This window comes from Chelon labrosus, assembly GCF_963514085.1.
Source record: "Chelon labrosus genome assembly, chromosome: 13".
NCBI classification, from domain to species: Eukaryota; Metazoa; Chordata; class Actinopteri; order Mugiliformes; family Mugilidae; genus Chelon; species Chelon labrosus.
This window is the reverse complement of record NC_140346.1, coordinates 16,725,146-16,749,261: the sequence shown is the minus strand read 5'-3', so window position 1 is coordinate 16,749,261 and position 24,116 is coordinate 16,725,146. Positions and strand designations below refer to the sequence as shown.

Below are 24,116 nucleotides of genomic sequence, written 5' to 3'. Positions count from 1 at the left end.
AACTGATCAAGTATCTGTGGGATGATCCACAGAGGCCCCTGTCCTCAAGCCATAGGACCCAAAGACCATCAGTTAAAGAGAAATGACACCGAACAGCTACATGATGACTTACTGGTAATAATCCCTGGTTATGTGGTTATCATTCACCTCTTATTAGCCAGCATCTTAACATTTTGTCTTCAGACTTGATGAAGTTGTGAGAAATGGTAAAATGGGCAAGTTGAAGGTTTAGGGTCAGCGACTTTGACACAAGCCAGATTTTAATGGCTAGAGGATTGAGTGAGAGCATCTCCAAAACTTGTCGGCGTGCTCGGACTGCCGTCGGTGTCTATCAAAAGTTGCACAAGGAGGGACAAGACCGGGTCAGGGGAGGCCAAGGCTCACTGAAGCACATGGGCTGGCCCATGACGTCTGATCTGAAAGGTGAGCAACTGGATGGCAGGATGCGCATGGTGGTGCCTGTCCCTTTTCTGGGGAAGACTCAGACGTGTGCTCGGTAAGCAGCGATGTTTAGGTGGTGATACGTATCAAAGTAACATCCTCATAAATTCACTGGTTGGTGGTTGAATGTTGCGGCTGATGGGGTTATACATTAAAATAACATGTAAAGAGCATGTATGTGTGCTTGCTGCTTGAAATATGCAACATTTATGGTTTAACGAGGCTCTTGCAAATATTCTTTATTGTGAATAAAACCTGATGGGTGAAACAGGAGAAAGAAAGTGTATAAAATCTTTGAAAGCAAATAAACCGTCAGACAAAAGGAAATTAAAGCAGCTGAATTCTCAGTCTCGTGCTAGATTGGGATAAAAACTATTCCAGTTTCATTTTGGCTTTAAAGGTGCCATGTGTTAGCCTGACGAGCCAGACCCACATTAAATGTAGGTTCTGGGCACTCTCCATAGACAGGGCTCAACCGGAGGGGTGGGATAAACGGTTGTCTTTCAAACTCCCTCTCCACGCTACAACCAATCAGAGCAACGAAGAAGGTGACGTAGTCAGAGCGACGGAAAAGACAGTTCCTTTCTCAGAGAAAAGCTTAACTTCAAGTCTTTCAGAGTGGCGGCCAAAGCCGATTCGAAAGAAAGTTGTTCGCTAGCAGCAGCCATCGCTCTGGTAGTTCTAGCAGCATGGGGAATTCACCATTGACTGTATATACTATTCACGAAACGGAATTCACGCGTAATTCACGGAATTTATGGTCGCAGGTCAGTCGTCATCATGTTAAGCCCGCCCACCGACTCGTGATTGGCCCGGTCCATTTTGGATTTTTCGACATCTCAAGTCAAGGGAGAGTAACTAGACTCTAGGCTAGCCTAGATTCGTCTAGATTCTAGGCTAGCCATGTGTAAGAATTGAGGTAAAAATATCCAAAAAATGAGCTACACGCATCAAAAGAATGAGGAGAAATAAGGGTGATGTTGCCATTAAAAAAAATGACAAGATATAGTTATTCGTGCAATACACAAATAACTCGCACGGCTTGCGGGCGTAGCCTACTTGAACCTGATGTCAATCGTGTGGAAAGTACAGCCCACTACTAGGCCTACATTTCAATTCAGGGAAGAGAGCGGAAGAATGGCTGAAGCCCTTGGCAAGAGACCCTTACCACCACCACAACCACCCGCTGCAGGGGAAAAACCGCGCTCGGAAGCACAAATAAAACCGGATAAAAAAAAAGGAACAGAACCCGAGTGAATATTGGCACTTCTTTCCATCGCTGGAGACAACTGATGGACATGAAAGAAATGAGGTTCGACTCCGAACTTGCAACATTTCTTTTGGATTGGTGAGTAAGATGCTGTTAGTATTTCGCTAGAAGTTTGTTTGATATGTTTGTGTAGTTTTTCGGGAAGTTATAACATAAAAATGTTTCGAAGGCTGTTCGGTAAACGTACTGGTTTTCACCTGTTAGGCTATCTACCAAGCTGATGCTAAGATGTAACATTAGCTAAGAAGCTTGAAATGTCTTCGATGATAATGAACCCCAAATGGACGCACGAAACTTAACGGAAAACATTGCAAGGTGTAATGACACCGAATGTTTTTGGTGACTAATGATAACTTACTTAATCGCTAGAAGAGGTATTGCTAATGAAAATCAAACTTGATATACATAAAAGATCATTATAGGTCCCGTGAGAGTCAGTAGTTTGGCTGGCGGTTATGTTGCCCGCATACCGCCTCTCCTGGCCGAAACTGGTATTACGACACTTGGATATTTTTACCTCAATTCTTACACATGGCACCTTTAAGGTTGAGCTTTTTGCTGGGGAATAATTCTGCCCAATCGCAGTTGTCTTCCAGACTGCAGCAGGTTTTCCTCAAGGATTTCACTCTTCTGCTGCAATCACTTTCTCTGTCTGCAGCAGCCTTCCTCCAAGCAGGAGGATGCCACCCCCTGATTACGTGATGGGCATGATTCGCTTTCTGCAGAAAAGCTTTTGGTCTTTTACCGAATCATCCCATAGAAATGTTGAACACTTTCTCCTTCTTGGTGTAAAAACATGTAAAGTCCGAGGATGGCAAACACTCGTTTTCTGCTTTGTAGTAAGCAACGTGTGGCTCCTCTACTTCCTGGAGAAGATGTGGGATTAATTTCACATGCTCCTGGCCTTGTATTTGCTCAGCTCTGACCTGGTAGGCAGCTGCTGAGGAGATGAAAGCGCAGGACCTCTGGGCTGTTTTGGCCACGGGGAACCACGCAGAGCAGGCCGCGCTCTGCAGCTGACGCCCGTCCTCGCCCCTGACTACCTCTGGGGCGAGGAACGCTGCAAAATAAGGGCTGGGCTGAGAATGGATCTTTTGTCTTTCTGCCCCATGTTGCTGACGCCCCATCTTTTTTTTTTTTTTCTGTTAATTCCAAATGAGCAGTCAACTGGGAGGATTAGGGCAATAAATCACATGGCAGAGATCTTTATGAGAATCTCAACCTTCCTGTTTTTAATCTCCTCAAATCTCCCCTCAGCCCTCCTCGGAGCCCAGCGCCCTCCCAATCCTCCACACGGCCGTTTTGACTGCATACCTCGACGCCAGAGCTCGCTGTGCACGTAGAGTGCACTTTAATGCACAGGTCGGGGCTGGCTGCCGCGTGTCAGCACCTTCTGCTACGGCGCAGAGCCACTCGAGAGCCGTTGAGGATACAGCATCTTCAAAGCAAGGGTGTGGTTTTTAAGAAATGGTGTGAAACGTGGACTTCTCCTCACATACATCACAAGATGAGGAGTTTTTTTTTATTTTGTAAGCCGGTGATCTAAATGAAGTAGGAGCATGACTTTGAACTGCAATTTTTTTCCCCCCCTGCAACCTAAAATCTTCATTAAAACACGATTACTCGAGGACGAGCGGCTAATCCGGGCCCTAAATCCACTCAAGTTCACGAGGCAGTAATGAAACAGCAGCAACCTATTTCTTTCTATTTAGATCCTGTTATTTGGGAAGGATGGGGTGGGGGGTTCAGCAGCTACAGCCCTTGACTGAGCTGAGAGCCCTGACGTCAATGCAGCTGCCTCCCAGGACTGTGTCATTTATAATGAAAGGAGTCAAGCAAAGCCCCCACACAGCTCGTCCAGGCGCGCGCACACACACGCATAGTTAGGTCACACGTTCCCAGGGTGACAAATGACAAACATCAGTCAGGGAGAAGAGGAACGTTGGCCCACTCCTTTTTTCTTAAGTCACCTTGTCGTTTCAGCCCCCCTCCTCCTCCTCCTCCTCTTCAACACCTCTTAGTCTGTAGTCTTTCAGGGATGCGGCCCGAGCTCGTACAAACTTTTAACATCACATATGGAGATCCCTCGAGCACAGAGCGTGTGTGTGACTCTTGGCTTGGCCGTAGACATCCAGCTCAGAGCCTTATGCAGGACCTGATTTTTTTTTCTTCCCCTTCTTCCAGGCACTACTGGGTCGTGTGTGCTGGGATTTTCCGACTCTGTCCATCTGCCGGCCAGCATGTGGTCTGAGTGTGTTCAGCGACGAGGAAGTGGGGAGTGGGGGGCATATGCCTCTGAGTGCAATTTTGACCTTCAGTAAAGAGCTAATTTCATAAAAGAGAATCTTTGGAATATTGTCCCATGCACCTTTGCAGAGCGGCAGCGTTTGCCTCTGTGCTCCTCTGGGCTCGGCAGGTTTCTGCTCAGGTTGCTTCATTCCTTCTCTGCATTCATCTTCCTCCTTTTTTCCTTTTTGGTGCATCTCTAATGCCGGTGCTGTGATCTCCTTCTCTAAAGGACGCAGTAGGATGTTGTCATCCACCCTCCTCCCGTCGCCATGGCAACCATTGATGTCATTACAGTATACTTTGTCCCGGAGACTGAATGGGGCTCTGATATTGTGATATTTCACAGAAGAAGAAGGAAGAAAGGGAAAAAAAAAAAAAAAAGAATGAGAAGAGAAGATTACCGCCGTCTCTTCTCCTATCAGCTTTCTTTTCTTGCCCCCCCCCCCCCAAAACACACACACATGCACACACACGCCCCCCGAGAGCGTCTGTGACTGACAGCCCGCCGGAGGTCTCAGTAGCATTCAGTGGCAGTGAATGCACACTATAAATATCTGCACTTAACTGGAAAACGCTGCCCGTCTTTCTGGGAAATCTGCTGTAAGGTTGCACAATTTTTAAACGTATAATTAACGTGCATCGAGACAGGCTTTACATTTAACCCAGTGTGATTATGCTGAGTAGAAAGGGAGAAAGGGCACGGGTGGATCTCGTTTACAGCTACTGTAGCTGTATTAAAGGCCACAGATGTGAGATGACAGCAGCGTGGGTCGGCTGAAACCTGATCGGCATCAAGAGGGGGGCAGTTTTATGTTGACCCGTCCCGTGTTTCAGACTTATCAGTCTGTCCCAGCAGCACTAACAGTGTGTGCATGCCCTGCCTGATCCCAGGAAAAGAAGTGAGACCCTGGTTTCCATGAACATGACCCCCCCTCTCCCTCACCTGCCTGTGGTGGTGTATTAGTGGGATTAGCTGTTCTCTGTCTGAGTGGGCTGATTGGATTGACGTGTTCTCTCTACATGATCCTTTCTGCACAAGAGGGGACAAACCTCTGCTCTCGAGCGGCTCTTCGAGAGCTCTAAAAACTCCTGCCCCTCTGTGCTCTGCTCCGACTTTATTTACAGGCCGCCGTCTTCTCCCCTCGTGAGCCAATCCGCCAGTCAGGTCTCGGCTCAGGACGGGCCCCCTCTTTCACTATCAGAGAAGGTGTTTGAGTTTCACCTGGCGTGATAAAACATTGACAGACGGTCGCCATGGAGACGGGGGTGGGGGACGTGACATCAGAGCAGTGATCTCGGCCACAGGTCGGGGCTTCGGGACTGATCGGCGGCGGTGAATCGGTTAAACGCTGAGTGGAGCGGAGTTCTGCAGTGGAGGCACAGCTGCTCCTGCTACAGAGCAGCACTGTTTATAGTTTGGAGTCAGGTTGATGTGTGGTGGTGTTTATCACAGAGAGATACAGCCTTTAAATGATTAGTTCAACCAAATGACAACAAAACAACCCCAACGTATAGTCATGTTTAGCCAATCTGATATTATTTGTCAGTTTTATCCAAAAGTAAAACTGGACCTTTTGTGATTTTTTTTTTTTTCTCCTGAAGATGTTTCACACATCATCCAAGCGTCTGAATGACTGGTGGAGAGTTTAGATTTATATTAGGAACATCTGTGTGCGTTGTCCACCAGAGGCACTTGACTAGAGTCTGTTCACAGCCAGATACTCATCCGCAGCTAGAGGAATTTGACTCGATTTGATCAGATTAACCTCTGTTGCGTCCCGATTCCCTCACAATGAGGTTCTCTCAACAACCTATTAAAGGCCAGAAACTCTCCAGACTCAAAAATCGAATGGGGATAAAACTTTTTGTAGATGATAGACGTTAAAGGGGAATAAACGTTTTTTACAACCTGGACCTTATTTCTGGCTTAAAATACGATCGTTTACTCACCCATATAACTTTGGTGTTATTTGGAGTCGTTCGGAAGATATTTAGATCCGGAGCGCCGCGTATATCCATGTAGTGGGAGTGACTGGGGCACCGAAATGCAGCCTCTAAATAACGAATTATCCGCCACGAAACTCGTTCATTTCACCAATATTTTGTTATGATACGCTACTGCTATTCCCCGTTGAGTCCGGACTTACCTGTTAGCATCATCTGGGGTCTGTAGATTGACCTACTAACCTCTGACCTGGATGATGTCGTCTCTGAGACTTTCTTACCGTTTTGACCCAGAGTATACGAATGAGGGGCTTGTTGAAAGGAGGAGAGAGGAACAGCTGGTCAAAGAACAACAAACCGCTGCACGTCCGCAAATAGGTAACAGGTAACTCCGGACTCAACGGGGAATAGCACTAGCGTATCATAACAAAATATTGGTGAAATGAACGAGCTTCGCGACAGATAATTCGTTATTTAGAGGCTGCGTTTCGGTGCCCCAGTTACTCCCACTACAGGGATACGCGGCGCTCCACTCGATCTAAATATCTTCCGAATGACTCCAAATGACACCAAAGTTATGTGGGTGAGTAAACGATGGTATTTTATGCCAGAAATAAGGTCCAGGTTGTAAAAAACGGTAACTCCCCTTTGAGTCTGATGTCTCTGTCCAAACTCTCCTCTTCAGAGATGGGTTTTCCCATTTCATACTGATTGTTTCCTTTACTCTTCATCCAAACTAGCCGTCTTCTCTGTGCACATTGTCGTCCTGAAGAGAGTTTTCAAGTGTGCACCATCTACAGATGTTCCTAATATGAACCTAAACTCCGTTCCAGTCACTGGGTATGAGTGGTGAAACATTGCAGAAAGGCTCAAAGTCAAGAAAACGAAAGCCTTGTTTCATACTGTTTTTGGATGACCTGGATGACTGAGAGTCATTTGTCAGTTATTGGTGTCCTTGATCGCTGTTTTTCTTTGTCTTTTATTGACATTTGCAGTTTATTTTTGGAAACATTTTCAGAATGGTACCACCCGGTGCATAGGTTTGTGATAAGGTTAAAGGTCCAAAAAACCTTAAAAACACTGAACTGAATGGCTGCACTTTCTAAAGCAAAGAGAGGTACATTAAGATTAAAACTATTACTTAAACCCAGTTACAAAAAAAAAACAATATCTTATAAAACAATATTTAGCCATCCAGATACTTGTGGTATAAATTGTCAGGTATCTGCCTCCTTAATTGCTATTTTTTATTATTTTTTGCTGAGTTGACTTCTGGTATTTGTTTTTTTTGGGAATAGTGCCCTGTGATATTTTCTTAAAGGCATCTTTTGTCACACCATTATTTAGTGGCACTAACAGCCGTTGAAAGGTTACAAATATTTTCAAAGCTTAAAACCCTTCAATTTAGCGGCTGCTCTCTCAACGAGTCAGGTTGTGACATATTTGCATAACTTCTTCGAACACTACTTCTCCGAGCTACGAGGCGCCACAAATACAGTTCCATCATAACGAGGTCGGAGCTGGATTATGAGGCAGGCGAGGCGGGACCCCTGAGTTCCTTACTTAGTATTCATTGTGATGCCAGTTAGTTAGTGTTAAGTTGATTAATTGCACAGTGGTTTGGGAAAACGCACCGCTAAGGCAGGACTGAAATGATTAAGGCTCATCCTGCATTATTACCTGCCTTGGTAAACGACCGACCAGCTTTCACCTCAGGGTGCCCTAACAGGCTGATCTGGCAGACACGACTCAGAACATCAGATGAATAAGAGCTACCATTAAACACACTCATCGGGCGTTCGTCTTGTGTGCTCTCACCTATTATTGAGCCAGAAACAGCCGTCTTAAATATACACTTATCGAGCATAACATTATGACCACCTTCCTAATATTGTGTAGGTCTCCCTTGTGCCTCCAAAACAGTTGTGACTCATCAGAGAATGGACATGGGCCTTCTGAGGGTGTCCTGTGGTGTCTGGCAACAGGATGTTGTTAGTGGGGGCCTTTGGGTCCTATGGTTTGAAGGGAGGGGCCTCTGTGGATCATCCCACAGATACTTGATCAGTTTAGATCTAGTGAATTTGGAGGCCAGCTCAACACCTTGTGCCGCAGTTATCAAGTCATTGCTATAGGGTGGGGGCGCCTGGTCTGGTCTAGGTGGGTGCTACATGTCTAAGTAACATCCACACGAATGCCAGGTCTAAACGTTTCCCAGCAGAACATTGTATCGTTACAAGATGGTCAATGTTATTTACTTCTCCTGTCAGTGGTTTTAATGTTGCGGCTGATCGGTGTATTAAAGACTCTTTTAGTTGTATGTCTTAATCTGAAGTTGTGACTGGAAATATGCAGCGCTGAACAAACTGTGACAGGATTTAAGGCAACAAAAGTTTAAGTCTAACATTAGAAAGTATAAATATTTAAGTGACTAACAGGAGCGGACCTGCAGCGCCCGCTGGGTCGTCCACCTCGGGTGCTTTTCGTTCTGGTCGAAGCGATTTCAGGTTCAGCTATGACTCAACAGTTTAAATAGAGCGCTCGGTGTGATTCATTTTTCCAGGTCATTAACCCACGCCTACGCCACGGCACCCTGGGGCCCCATCAGGCTGGCTGCAGTGTGAAGTCACAGGACAACTGGATTACGGTGGAGAAGATAGCAGCGGTAGGAAATACTTAAGTGTCAGCTGTGTAACTGCGCTGCAATAATGTGGATGAACAGTAGCGGCATACACACTGAAAAATGATCTGACACAGAAAAGAAGCACACAGACACACACAAGACCTTGTTCTGTTCAATAAACCTTTTTAATCTCAACAGCAAGTTAGCTTATGTGTGGTCAACATCAATGAAGGTAAATATAAAACTGGATTTCTATTGATAGATTTTTTTTGTTGTTGTTGTTTTATCAGCAGGAGGTGAAATTATGATACTTGGAAACACATCCACTAGAATCTTCATGACTTTAGTCTTCAACTAGAGAAATATTGCTATAATACTTTTAAATGGCATACACTGATTGACCAACAAGAAACCAAAAAAATAAAATAAAATAAAATAAAGAAGCACGGTAGAGAAGGTGACAAAGAAGCTCCAAAACTCCACACGGTGGGTCGTACAGGGAAACTTCTGAGGGACTTTGGTTTTGTACCTTTGTTAAAACCCGGCTCTACTTACTTTCAGAGAAAAATAAAAATATACAGAAAAGGAAGAAGTAATCAAAATAAACAATAAAAGGGTCCAACCAGAACGTCGCTATTCAAAAATCTTAATTTAGATTGAAAATATGAAAAAAAAAAAGTAAAAGGCACACTGAACACTATTCACGTTCAACACACACAAAAAAAATAAAAATAAAAATTCACCTCAGTGCAACTCGAGCGCACGGAAGATTCACTACACCCCCCCCCCCCCCCCCCCCCAGTCTGTACAAAGAACACTCGTCATAATAAACTGAGAAGTGTTTCTCTTTCTTGGATTTAAAATCAACAAACAAAATAAAGTGTTACTATGTCTGGTCTTTCTTTGAAAGAAATCTGCTTTGTGTCCATTATTGGTGGGGAAGAGAGAGGAGAAAGGTGTTTCCTACAGATTCGCGGCTCGTTTCATCTGCCAGGAAACAGCAGAGCGACGCGAACCTCCTCCACCTCAGTCACCTCCTCCTCTCTCGCTACATCTCTTCAGCCCCTTGTTGTCAAAGTGCGCCAGTATTCGACCTCCACAGATCGTCCTGTAGCCGTTTTTACCATTAGTCTCATTGGGAAAATAAAACTATCATCAAAAGGTTCAAGGCAAAATCCACCCTGCAACGCTTTTAGAAACCCCACAATTATTATCATCATTTCATCTTCCAACCGGCGTCAAACTGTTTTCTAGGAGAGTTTCAGCATGACCAACAAACTGGGCGTGAGCTTATTACCGTCAATAAAATGTGGGCGTATGTCCGTATAAACACGTCCAGCCTGCCGACTAGTTTGTAAATTGTAGGGCGGAACGATTAATGCAACCACAAGACCGGTTTTGCAACATGTCTTGCGGCTGCTGTACACTCTGCTCCACTGAGGCCATTGTTGCTGGAGTTATTCAGCATCTCTGCCCGTCTGAGTTAACGTTAAAACGTCTGAGCGACACGGGTGACTGACTCAGGTGTTGCTCATCCACACTGATCCTGTCATGCAAAGCTAAAACATCGTTTGACAGAAAACAGACCAACTGGGTTGATTATCTGGCCTTCAGCCGCAGCTACTAAAAGCATTTCAGGGTGGATTCTTCCTCTAAGTCTTGCACGGGGCCACGACCAAAGTTGGTCCACATTTTGTTGCCGTCACTTATCACCGTTAACTATAAAGACTCCCAGTCGGACCCATCCTGGTTGTGAACTCTTTAAGATATATGCTCAGACTGAATGTAGGCTAACGTGACTGAACGGTGCTACACTGAAGGTCACACAGCCTGATCAGCAGATGGTCGCAGTGCAATAATCTCAACCTTGTGACGCGCATCCTCCAAATGAAAGTATTTGTTTTGTCAGATACATCTGTGTGTGTTTGTGTGTGTGCTTCAAGTAGATTGAACACAGTCTAAGAACTGGAAAAGAAAAGATCTCTGGTCTTGTTGCTGGCTTGCTGTCAGTCAAAGAGCGGTGGTGGTGAGCTAGATTCAGTCAAAATCCAGTGTCAGGTGACTGGTGTTCTGCTGATCTTTGTCTCACAGCAGCAGCCTCGACGCCAGAGAGGAGGCATTCTTTTGTGAAATCTAACGCGGGGAATCTTTGTAAGAAACATAATTCATCATTAAAACAGCGCAGAGACATGACCGGAGCATCGGAGGATGTAAACCAGAATTAGTCGGGGGGGGGGAAAAAAAATAAAAAATGAAGCTACAACTGCACTGAGTGAGAAGCACAGTCCGTGGTATTATTATTATTATTATTATGAATAAAGCCGTTCGATACAGTGTTTGTCTTTCTCAGTAATGACAACAAATGATGGATGCAGAAAATCTGAATTGTGCAACAAAAAAAAAAAACATACATGATCGCACGCACGCACACACGCACACACACACACAGTACTGTGCAAAAGTTTTAAGAAATCCATGTTTCATTGCAGAACCAGCAGGGAGGAATCTGATCGGCCTGCACCACTGATCTCAGCATCTGCGATTCCAGGATGCTTCCAACGACAAACCCGCCAAGTACCTTTTCGAAAAGCTGCGCGCAAATGTACCGAGGAGGAAAACTGGTTCTGTTTTAAAGGCAACGGGGTGGTCACGTGAAATGATGATTTGATTTTTTTTTTTTTTAATTTCCATTCCAATTCCATTCACCGCCCTTTTTTTAACGAATTCTCTTTGAACGCATCCTCAGCCTAAAACATTTGCACAGTACCGTCCACACAGCTGTCTCCAGGCTTACCACTGCACTCCCTGCCAAATGAAGAGAGAGAGAGAGAGAGAGAGAAAGAGAGAAGAGAGATTATCTCCTGGTTACATCATCAGCTCAAGTGATGTCACTGCTGACGACTCAAAAGAGGTCCCCGGCAACCAATCAGAGCTGGCTGTACAGGTGAGGCTTCCGTTCACAATCCCTCCACATTAAGGATTAATATTGCTTCAATATTGCCACGAAAAAAAAAATAGAATAATATCGAACACCGCAACTCCTCAGCCTAACATGTTTAATTACACCAGCCCTCATTTATCAGGCGAACGCATGACCCACATTTCAACTGGTTAATGTCCTCACCGCGTTGAGCATAAACCTGGTGTGTGTGTGCACAATCCAATGGAAAGGGTGGAAAGAGCATTTCAGTAGTGTAAGGAATAAATCAGGATCAGTAGTTACAGCTTACAAAATAAAAAAAAAATATTCATGCCACATAGCCTGCAATAATATTCTCAATAGTCATACTAAAAATAGCTTGGAGAGCGTATCGCCGTTAAAAGCATAAATGTAGCATGTTTAAGGTATTTGTTGAGGCAAATGACAAGAGGTGAGGGAATAGTGTGTATGTTAGTGTTGAGTCCTATGCATGACCACCATGTTAGCCTCTGCACATTAGTGTGTAAATAACATCTGTAATCGCTGTATGATGGACACAGTTAAAAAGAACATTTGAATGTGCGGTGATATCCATGGTACCGTGATAAATGAGGGCCACTTTCACTTGTTCAGTTGTTATTTTTTTTTTCTTATTTCTACTGGAATCTTTAAAAAAAACAAAAATAACAATAATAATGCACAAAAATGTTTTGAGAACCAGTCTATTGTCGGCGTTGGTGTCCTATTTGAAATACAAAAAGCACTGCCAGCCATTGTGCTTCTGGTTGCCACCCGGTCAGTTCTAAAACGAGTTCACTTCCAAAACCATTTCTAGGTGAAGCGCCGCACTCGAGCAGCCTCCGCGGTGTGCAGCACCCCACCCCCTCTGGGCTGCACGGCGCAAGTGCTCAAACGTACGTGACGCCGGCGGCTTCGCCCCAAGTCAGCGCGGCGAAGCTCGCATCGTGCCACCACGTATCAGGCCTGTCCCTGCCTCACAGGGCCGATGAGAACGAGAACAGAGGAGTAGAGGGAGAAAGGGAGGTAGGTTAAGGGAGGATTTTGGTAGAAAGGTTGAGGTTCATCACAACTAAGAAATAAAGTTTGTATTAGTTGTACAAAAATTAACACTTCCTTCCCTGTTGCTACTCTTACGGCCTCCACTTACATCTCCATTCTCTCTGTTCTTAACGCTGTGTAGGTTCTCATTGCTTAATACTGCTTTCTTTTAACCCCCTCAGCTGACTTTAGTTGACCAGTACAAAACCATGCTGCGAGTCCACAGTCTCCATCATCTCACTGTCCAGGAGGGAGTCCTGCAGCTCAGGTAGGCCCAGACCGTCTGACTGCACTGAACCAGACAAGACCCCAGCCACAGCTCCAGCATCAGCCTCTAATGGAGCAGGTGGGGGCAGTGAGAACTCATACTGCTCTGGTAGAAGAGCCTCAGAGGACGGCCCCAGCAACTGCTGCTCACAGCCTGCAGGGTAGCTAAAGCCCAGGCTACCGATACCAGCGTCATGAGGGTGAGGGTGGTGGAGCTGGTGGTGGAGGTGAGAGCCAGGAGGCAGGTGTTGGATATAGTGGTGATGGTTCATGTAGGGATCATAAACCAGGCTCTCACCTGGCTCCATGAGAGGACTTAAGCTATGGGTGTGGCTGAACGGAGGCGAGGCCTGAGGACTGCCCTGCTGCTGGGGCTGGGGCTGAGGCTGGTGTGTGGCTGACATGGGGGGGCCCTGAGGGGAACTTTGAGACGCCGTGGGGTCCAGAGCAGAGCTGCCTGCCGGGTACGATCCTTCAGCTATCTGCATCTGGTTGAAGTAGGCCTGCAGTCCCATGCCCTGAGACTGCTGCTGCAGGTACATCCTCTTCTGGTTCAGTCTGTAGGGAGAGCAGTGGCAGCCGCTTAGAACAACACAAGAGTAAGAACAGTGCATTTCCTGCATGGGGGCAATTGTTGATTCCAGACAACAGAATTGCTGCCTGCATCGATATCTGTTCTGCGGGAACAACTAACCAAACAGGGCTTCGAACATGGATTTAAGAATGAAAAATAGCAACTGAAAAATGGTGACAAGCGTGGATGAGACTGGCAAAGCAGTATAAACTGTCTGCTTAGAGAAATATATGAAAAATGTTAATTGGCATCATATATTTTAGACATGTTAAGGCAACACATGACCCCATCAAGTATAAATTTCTACTTCTTCCAGCAGTGAAAGGCCACCACACATAAGCGAACACAACAGATCAAACTGCAAAGTAGTAATAAAACAATAAAAGTGAGGAGGGAGGCATCACCGTCATTTACCTGTGTTCCTGCAGCTGTTGCTCTAAGCTTCGAGGAGTCTCCTTACAGAAAAGTTGGCAGCTAGCAGGACTGTTAGCCAAGACGTTGGCCTTCTGGGCAGAAGAGAGATTGGGACTGATGACTGTGTTCAGGATAATTACCATAGTAACCGTCTAAAAACTGGTGGAGCTGATAATTCCTAAATTTCCAAACGGTATCACTCGGTGTTACGCAAAGCAGGCACTAGCCTCGATAAGACAGGCCTGTAATCAGTAACAACCAGTTGATCATTGAATGGAGTGATGATGTGTGGCTGGTGTTAGACTGTACCTGTAGTCTGTGAGTGAGGTACTGTGTCTCCAAACTCTGTCTGCGCGACAGGAGAGGTGGCTGCGGCCCACCCTGGTATAAAGCTAAGCCCTCCTGCTGCTTGCATGCCTCACCCTTCAATCAGAAACATCAAGCATTAGAACAAGGGATGTTAGAGCACGTGTCCACAGTCGCTATGAGGGCCCAGATATGCTGCTCTCCTGACGGCTGATAAAGCTGTGCCAAGGCCCGGGTGCTTCATGGAGTGGTCTAACTGAATTATCTTTGCTGCCCAAATGCCTGTGTGGTGACTGATCAACCAGATGCTTTCTAAATGACGTGTACCATGGGGATTACACATTAGGTAAATGAAATGAAAGCAAATTAAAAGCATGATGGGGCTCGAGCATCATAACCAACAAAGAGCTGCTTTATTGCATTATGAGAGATGGACAAAAAAAGAAAACAACAACTAGATCTCGCATGCTTTTTTTATTTTTTTTTTTACAACTTAATTTTTCCCCTTTGCCTTTGCTTGTGTGCCTCTGTGCGTATCGTTTTGTGTATATGTGTGCCTGCGTTTTTGTGTGACTGTAGTTCTAATCGCTACTATGGGTAAGTCTGACTGATTTCAACAATAGCTGCATTCATTTTGGCCAAGGCTAAAGGCCCCAGGGGGACGGGAGACAGTAAACAAGCCACAGTTGGCTGCCTCTCCTGGGGTTACACAACAGCCGGGGTGCTTGTTTTTTCTCAGGACAATGTGGTTTCAGGACAGTAGAAGGACTGAAGCTGAAAACGGGCATTGGGAAGAGAAAGCTCTTGGAAGATGTGTGTGTGTGTGTGTATTTGTGTGTTTAAGCGGCAGGACTAACCTCCAGGAGGTTGTGCAAGTGGTGCTGTGGTCCCAGGGGGCCCATGGCGGCCCCGTCCCCGGAGCCCATCTGCTCCACCAGCATCTGGACCTTGTTCAGCTCCAGGATGCCTTTGGTTCTCGCCAAGTTCTGAAGGTGCTGCCGAAATGCAACCAGACCTGAGAGCACAGACACATCCGCACAAAAAAAAAAGTATTGATTCTTGCACCTGATCAATGGAACCACTTTAAAACCGGATGCCAAATGCTCTTTCCTTTCACGGAGTCAGGCCTAATCCTCACTGACGTTTGCGAACTAGTAAACCGGTTAGCACTTTTTAACGCCTCTTGCAACAGTGTGACTGGATGTACGTCATGAGCTGCTCCAAGTGTGTATTTGTCTGTGCACATGTGACTGTATCTCCGTGTGTGTGTGTCTGTGCAACAGCAAGTAGCTCCAATAAGACCCATCCAGTGGTGACGAGCTGTGGCTGTGAACGACAGGACCTGACTCACTGTGATGGTGGGAGTTATTTAAAACCGGAGTCAGCAGTCTGACGCAAAAGAATCCGCCGCATAAACACTCTCTAAAGAGGATTACGAAAAATAAATAAATTACTGCAAATACCAAGTGGGAGCACACAGTGCATGCTGTCAATGTGGAGACAGGGCAGAGACACACATTTTTAAATTATAATTATAGATTCTACTTGGCTAAAGTGCAGGTGATTTACAGCTAGCTGGCACAGAATAAAGTAAAAAGGGAGGGAGGTAGATAGAGGTTGTTTAACACTCCCTCCTATATTTTGGCTCCGCTTTCCCTCTGATGTGGAGAAGAAGAAAAAAAAAAAACCCTGCTTGTCACAGACTGAAACTTTGAAAAAAGAGAAAGATAAGCGAGACGAGGAATGAGCGGTACAGAGGGAGATAGAGAGTGAGTGAACCAGGGAGGGATAGAAGGAGAAGGGGGAAGAGAGGAAGGTATGTGGGCTGAAACCTTCAAATATCCGTCTGTGATTCATAAGGTGAATCATGCAGTCGTCAGAGACTGGAAAGGATGAGAGAGGGGAAGAGAGAAAGAGGAGGAAGAAATTGAGGAAATGTGTAAGGTGGGGGCAAATGAGAGGGTGGCAATGAGTCGCTTTTATCTGCAAGCAATGCATACATAAATATGTATACATTTGTGTGTGTGTGTGTGCGCGTGTAGAAGAGGGAGCAGCTGCTGCAGGGGTGTTGAATCTGAATATGGATCCTTTAGCATCACACATGTGCTCTATGACACTTGACGCACGTCATATCTGACACTTAACTGACACTTTCATGTGACTGATGTGCGATTTCAAAGCATTTTTCTCACACCGATCTTGTCTACAGCTACTTAAGACAGTGATTGTCACTCAGAAATGTCTCAAGAGCATGTCTAAACCGAGACTGGAGCTATAGCAGCACTATTGCAACTGTAGTAGATGTCTTGTCCTGTTGTCGGCTGTGTTGCATTGTGGTCTTTTGAGGCTTTTAACTGCTCGACTGAGATCGTGTTACTTCCTCAAAGCTTAAGTCAAGACTCACAATGGACATCGTCAAAGTGGAGCTGTTTTATTCCACAAATTCTTCTTCCTTGTCAAAGTCTGTCACCTGCATTACCCACAATGCAACTCAACTGTGACTTCAGTCAGAGATTTGGGTGTTAGATCAGCGGGAGCTAATGTAGCCTCAGGCATCTATCAGCCAGAGACGGTGGGCTACAGAGGCACAACCAGAGGTTTCTGTTACTTTTATACCTGAAGTCTTCAGATGCATCCTAAGCCGACATGCCTGTAAACAGGCACAGATAACAACAATGCAGCTCCCATTCAACTTGATTTGTCTCTTGCTGCCAGTGGTTGTGACAATATTAATCATATTTCTATGACCTTTTCTTCAATGTCACGTTACACAAACAGCAGGACTTTCAATTCATGTGGCAGAATAACCTTATGCACACTGAGGTTGACCTTCAAGTGGAGAGCCTCCATTTTACAAGGAAAATAAGTCAAAATAAGTGTACATGTGCAATTTGAGACATAGAGGTGAGAAGAGACTGTCGGTTCTGACCTTGGGTGAGGGAGGTATCGGAGGCGCGGCGTCCCTCTCTGAAGCTGATGGGTGAGCGGTTGTGTGTCTCCCTGTGTTGGGACGTCAGTGCAGCCATGGCTGGGTTGGCAGGCAGAGCACTCAAAAAAGGCGTAGGGGAGACGCCAGGGGCCGAGCTGTTGGCTGACACCACTTCACTGAGAGAAGGGGGATCCTCCAGCAGACCAAGGTCACTGTGCATGGAGCCCATATCGTAGCCTATGTCTGAGTCCACGCTGCCCATGGAGGGGTTGTGGCCTAGAGTGAATAATTTGCCTGGAAGGAGACATTTTTTTGTTTGATTTAAATGTAAAATGTTTCCTTTTCTCATGTGATGCATGTAGGGAGAGGGTGACATCATACCTTGGCTGGAAGGCCCAGGCTGGTTGGTGACCTCAGACAGGGTGTGTCGCCGCTGGCCGAATCGAGCCGTCTGATAGGCTGAGAGCAAATGGGACGGATCATCCTCTGTGTCGGGCTCCTCGGTCTCAATGCCCTCATCAATCGATGTCTCCATCATGTTGCTAGGCGACGAGGTGGAGGACTTGCGGAGGACTGTGGGGGGAGGTAGGGGGTCCAGTAGGCAGCCGTTTACCTAGACGGGGGGGAGATAAAAGATACAGAAAGAGAGAATTATAACTATATATTTAACTTAATAGACTGCAAGAAGAAAACAAAGCAAGAGAAATTCATACTGAATAACTACTGTTATCTATCAAATCATACATCTTACACACAGAGAAGGAGCATACACAGAAGAAAACACAAAAATTCATCATTTGCAGCAGACAACTTGTACACAAGAAGCCGACCACCATGCTGAGAATCAGGGCTCCATTAGTTACTCTCCTCACTCTGTTTTCCCTCCACTCACCACAGTAGGTCTCATACTGGGAGAGTGTGTGTATGTGTGTGTTTGTTACAGCATGTGGGCCTGTGTGTGTTGGCGGAGAGTTGGAGGGTGGGGATGAAGGAATGCAGGGCCAGGAAGTGAGCTTTGACTGAAAGTGCCGTGTGACTGACACACACATAAAAATCACACACATAGATCATCTGCATGAGTTGCCGCAGTAACCGGAAAGCCTGGTGTTGGTCTAGAAAGAGCAACTTTGCCCAATTCCCCATCTGCTTTCTGTAGTGTGCTGGCATAGGAACGCTATTACTCAACAGGCACACACACACACACACACACACACACTGAGGACAAGAGGGGAAAACTTTGACTACATTGAGAAACAGGCAAAAAGGGGGCGGAGGTTATAAGGGGAAAGAGAAGTTAAAGGATAAAGGAGAAGGGGGTGAATGGAAAAGAAAAAATACTCAAAAGGAGAAGGACAAAGAAAGACAAAAGCTAGAAGAGAAAAGATGAGCTGTTGGCTGATGGGTAGGAAGTCTGGGCGACGAGAGCGCTGGAGCAGTGCGGCAGCTTCCTGTCCATGTGTGTTCACTCAGCTCTGCATTAGGTCACATCATCATCACAGGACCGCTTACATAACCAGGCTCCATTCACGCAGATAACACACACTCTGACTCTCTGCTCTGGTCTGCTTACCACAGACTCAAGCACACACACACACAGTACAAATCATTCTTTTTTTGGAGGCAGGGGTGGAATGGAAAAGAAATCTCCAAGAATATAAGTGTGTGTGTGTGTGTGTGTGTGTGTGCGCGCGTGTGTGTGCTAGCAGCCCTGCAGGTGTGCGAGGCCATCAACTCAGACCACTGGTTTCTGCATTCTGTAATAGGCGGTAAGCCCAACAACAGGCCTGGAGGAAAAGGTCGCCGGTTGGTACAGATAAACAGAGAAAAAGGGAAGAGCAGAGTGTGTGTGTGTGTGTGTGTGTGTGTCTGTCTATGAGCCTTGGAGGACGGGCAGCTAGGACAGCTGCCTGTCTGATGTGAGTGCTGGCTGAGTGCTTACATAAGAGGACAACTCTCCTGCACTTTGGCAGGTTGACGGAGCAAGCCGACGCTCAAAACCTCAAAGGACCCTGGTGCATATGCACGCAGGCGCGCATGGACATTTCTGATTCAGTCAGTGGGTCTGATTATTAAAGGTGATGATGACTTGTATAACCAAAAAGTCAGATGGGAGTAAGCCATCATATGAGGACAAACACGAGGAGCCAAAAAACAAACATAAAACTTGTCCCCAAAGCCCTAATGTGTTTTTACTGGTATTGGACCTACTTTGGGTGTGTTGACATCCTCCACCATGAAATTCTGCTCCAGGGGACATGCAGTCTGGGGGAAGGTGAAAGCATCAGAGGAGGCTTGTGGCACAGCGGGGGAGCGCAACAGACGAACACCCTGCGGGAGCAGACCCACCTGGGCTGAACCACTGGTCGACTGCAGAGAGGGAGAAAACACAGACGCTTTGACATCACATCAAAAACACTTTCTTCAATTCATGGCCAACTCTTAACAACGTCCTTAATAATACGGCAATTACAGCAAAAAAGAGGTGCCGAGAATTTTACTTTATAATCCCAACGAGACAAGAAAGCCACGTCCGAGACGGTGAGGGAAATGAAAGAGAAACTGCTCGGTAAGGAGAGGCAAAGAAAAGAAAAGAATGAATAATGTAAGTGAGGGAGATGCATTAAGATCAAGGCTGGGTGGAAAAGACTGCAGGAGAGAGAATGAAGACATGGATAAATGTATGAATGGGCCACGTCCGTCCCATTTGTTTGTTCCCGCTGCAGGTGTGAATAACAGAGCTTTGATCAGGGAGGCGTGGATGGTCATCTATACACATTATTCAAAACTCCCTCGTTGCCCCAGTGGCCTGCGGTTACCTTGACGACAGTCTGTTCAGCGATGGTGCTGGGCCGTCGCTGGCGGGCGTCGAGCCTCTGTTCGACGGGGAAGCTGCAGCGATGGGCCTTGAGCCGCTCCACCAGCAGGTAGTAGATAGCAGCGAAGTGGTTGTAGCTTTTGTTCTGCAGAGACTGGAGGATGACAGACAACATAAATGGTGGCGTCTGTAATTGAAGTTATTAGTGAAGCTCACCTCCCATTTTGGATGACTGAACTGCGACAGCTCTTAAAATATGGTGAGATCATTCTTTAATTATCCCTGCGCGAAACTGGGTTATGGCAGCGGCTGCAGATAAAAATACAATACACGGAATGTGTTCAAAGGAAAGGCTGCACACAGAATGCAGCGCAGACAATGTCTGCGTGATCTAATGGCATCTGTCAAAATGGTGAAATCATTAGTTTTGTGAAGATCACTTCACTTATGAAACAACGCTAAGATGCAAGAAGGACAAAAAAAATAAATTCAACATGGAGAGCTGCAGCTGTGCACTGTTCACATTCTCTTAGAAGCTTAGGAAATGTCAAACAATTTTCCCTGTGAGGTCCGATGACCGAATATGCATCAGACTTAAGTGTGCAGGCTCCTCTTTACTCTAACGTAGCAATTTGAAGTATTTGTGCAGCTCTGTTTCTTACTTAGCAACAGATGTACCAAGACTTTCCATTCGGCAAAGAGGGTGACCAGTTGACCCTTTGCTGGCCTTCTGATTGGTCTGTTGTCCACCAACCAGTAAGGCTTCTACCCTTAGTCAAATCCCGACGTCCCTTATTACTGTTGCTGGTGTTAGCAACCGAGCTAACGTTGGCAGACATTGGAAAAATTCATCTTTTCATTGGTTTCTCTTTATTGGTTATTTCCTCTGCTGTACCCACACTTGTGGACAGTATTTTGAAGAATCACAGTTAGTCACAGTTAGGAATGGCACAGTGCACCACTACTACCGGCAGTGGCGGTTCTACATTGAATTGCGCCCCGGGCGAGAAACCCCCCCGCGCGCACGCGAAAAGAAAAGAACATCCATGAATTACAAATTTTAATAAACATGCCCTTACACGCTAAGTGTCTGTCATTAGACATATACTAATCTATCTTTCAGGGAGGAAAAATTAGCTCCTTGGTTACTGCCTCCAGTATACCACCAGTTAACATTAGCCCTTGATTCATGGCATGATACTGTAATCATACAGAGAGAACATAGCATACCTTTAGCTTTTCTTTTTCTGTCCATCTCTGCGTTTATTTGACACTCGACAATCAACAGATTTCCATCCTCCAATGCTGTCACTCACGACCAGAAGTCAAGACTAAACCAATTCACCTTGGTGACCACATAATCGTTTTGTATTACCTGTTTTTATTTTTTATTTGGCCATTTCACACAATTCATTAAAAAAACAAAAAAACATGCAGGAGTTATAGGCCTGTATTTATAATACTATGAATGAAATGTGCGTTATATGGAAGAAAGTCAAGGTGTGACTGACTTTCACCCTTTATACAGTGGACCCCCCCCGTCCGTTCAATGTGGGAGAGACCCAGAGGTGAACTGTCCCCCCGCTTTCTCACACACACAGCTTCTGTGCACGGCACCTTCTCAGCAAGCAGGGGCGCCTGCAGCTGCAGGGGGCGACAATTTGCCAGTTCCCCACACAGATATGACAGATGATAGAAAACCATGTAGCGGTGCAGATTTATTTTATTTATTTTTTTCCAAGTGCTCGTGCCGCCCCCCTTGTGTCATGAAAAAATGACACAAATGATTATGTTCGCCCGTGCCTAAAACCGCTACTGGCGGTAGTCTAGAAAACTGGCGAGTTTTTTTTTTTTTTTTTTGAAGGCGCTCGTGCGCCCTCACATAGATTGCGCCCTGGGCGGTCGCCCACATTGCCCATAGCAAAAACCGGCCCTGACTACCGGTTAAATCTTGAGGCTTGACAGAGGGTAGAGGACCTCTTGTTGGCAGTCAACAGACCAATCAGAAAGCCAACAAAGCGTCAATTAGAGCCCTGGTACAAAATCTGCAACGATCTCTTAGATGCTCCTTCACCATGCTGCACAGAACATAGTCAACAAATGTTAAAAAAGACAGTGTTGTGCATATCCACTGTCATCTCCTTTGCAGCCTAAAAACCTTCACACAGGCTGTTAAATAAATAAACCCGTCCCACACTTCCAGCTCGGTCCTCACCTCTATGGTCTTGTGCTGGTCGATGCCGAGGCTGTGCATCAGGCGGAGGACCTGCTCGCTGTATTCTCCTACTCCGGCCTCTCCCTCCGTAGACAGAGGTTGTTGGTAGAGGACAGGCCTCTGTACTGGAACGTCCAGAGCCATCCACTTGTGCTCCTTAATCTGGGCCACAGACAGGCGCTTCGACGGGTCCAGGACCAACATCCTGCGGATCAGGTGCTCACAGTCTGCAAGAAGTGGGAACAGCAATCACAGGAGATGTGACAAGGTTTTTATTTTTATATAGAAATATATATACCTTTTTGATCACCACTATTTCAAAAAATGAGTTGTTGTTTATGCTTGATAATGCTAAGCCCTTCTTGTATAAGCTGTGATGAAGGAAATTAAGCCATCATCAAAGCAGTCCAGCTGAAGTGGGGCAGAAATAACACCTTTAAGAGCTTAAAATCTGCAGAATTCTTTTCTTAGTTTCTCCTGCCGTCACTTCTGAACAGTGTGACTCCACTCTTTTCTTCTTTCCGCCCCTCCTAATGAGAGCTCCTCACCTCTAGTTAATGGCTAGATGAGTTTGACGTCAGACACAGCTGGGTTCTTAACAGGATTACAGTTCCCCTGGCTGTGCCGCTTCAGCCTGCCTGCTCCCCTACTGCCTGCACCGCATTCCTGTCTGCCACACGGCATCTTTACCCATTTAGTCTACTGCCATGGTCTTAAAGCAAAACAGGTGTGTGTTCAGCAACTAAGCCCCACGGTTATTTCATTTATTTTTATTAATATATTTGTTGAAATGTGTTTTTTTTAATTAATGATAATTACCTCGTAACATGTGTTGCAGAAACAAAACATGATTCTTTTATGTTTTTACTGCTTTAGACGCTTTAATGGAACAGGAAAACGACATTAAAAAAACATCTCAGACATCAGACCTTTCAAGAGCTGAAGGTGAGCTCAATGTTCCACATTCAACCTTCTGCAGATCACATTTCCGCCTCGTTCTCCTGCACTAACAGTACAAATCCTTTTTTTCTTCAGCAGTTCATAACCAAGAGCCCAAGGACCTGTCTGCCAACATTAACTCCCTGCTGCACATTCTTCTCCGTTGCCCCGCTGATCTACTAACGTCTGCTTACATCACATTATTTCTACCTCGCGCCTGGTAGTTCAGCCGGCTCATTTTTTTCCCGCCCATTATGTGCATAACCATCGTGTCCTTCACTGCACTTTTACTTCACGCTGTGGCCTCTTAGCAGCTTGTGCAGCTGCTAAGATACAAACTGCTTCAAAAACAGTTCGGCACAATGCGCAACAATTTGTTTGACCCAGAAGTTACTCAGGCTCTGCTGGTTGCTACAGCCCTGTTTATAGTAACAGCTGAAGCTGAGCTCTTACTAACCACCAGGGAAGGTTAGACTATGTAAAGGGGTCGACAGTGCATAGCCACGCGGCTAGATGGCTGATTGATTGACACTCTGTTCTTAGCCAGTACATTACACCACCATGACTTAACCAGAGAACCATCCGAGTTAACTCTTGCCTCAGCGGTGTAAATCTAGACACATTCCCTCAACGAAGGAGAATAGCTCTGTTGCACTGTGTTGCAAGAAACTGAGGAGCAGGCTGAGGTTAATCAGACAGCAGCTTAATAACAACAGACTATAACTATAGAAACACGTGAATTCATCAGTGTGACCATACTGACATTTAAATGTGTGAAAAAAATAACCCTGTTATGTTCTGTGTGTGGGCCACGATTAGCTGCACACAGTCCGTGCAACATGCAACATCTTCTGTATTCAGTACCGTACGTCACTAAGCAGGGGAGTAGACCACAACATGCAAAGTGCTCAGATGATCTAGAGAGAGTTTACAGTGCTAGGCTGTGCTGCGTACCACAGTGTTGGCCGGTGAGAGCAACAAGAGGAAATAAGATGGACTGTTTCTGGATGAAGAAATCAGCACACTGTGTTCTCCTTGTTCGGGGAACAGGGGCTGGACTGGGGGTGGGGAGGCGGGTTCGAGTGTCAGTCTTGCAACGGAGCTGACATTTCAC

At 45.8% G+C, this 24,116-nt stretch overlaps 1 protein-coding gene across 3 annotated transcripts in view; it reads right to left on the bottom strand.

Moving 5' to 3' along the window:
• Positions 1-9,363: 9,363 nt before the first annotated feature.
• The window catches only part of sik2b (salt-inducible kinase 2b), a 42,456-nt gene continuing 27,703 nt past the window's right edge, over positions 9,364-24,116 (bottom strand). For 2 of the 3 annotated variants that reach the window (XM_084558383.1, XM_084558385.1), the window contains 9 exons: positions 22,064-22,290; positions 19,850-20,002; positions 19,242-19,400; positions 17,415-17,646; positions 17,034-17,327; positions 14,962-15,119; positions 14,108-14,221; positions 13,799-13,890; positions 9,364-13,368 (listed from right to left, as the gene is read on the bottom strand). In XM_084558383.1, coding sequence (XP_084414509.1) covers positions 12,732-13,368; positions 13,799-13,890; positions 14,108-14,221; positions 14,962-15,119; positions 17,034-17,327; positions 17,415-17,646; positions 19,242-19,400; positions 19,850-20,002; positions 22,064-22,290 — 2,066 coding nt within the window. In that variant the 3' untranslated portion in view covers positions 9,364-12,731. The remainder of the gene's footprint in view (positions 13,369-13,798; positions 13,891-14,107; positions 14,222-14,961; positions 15,120-17,033; positions 17,328-17,414; positions 17,647-19,241; positions 19,401-19,849; positions 20,003-22,063; positions 22,291-24,116) is intronic. The other variant, XM_084558384.1, reaches the window with a different exon arrangement.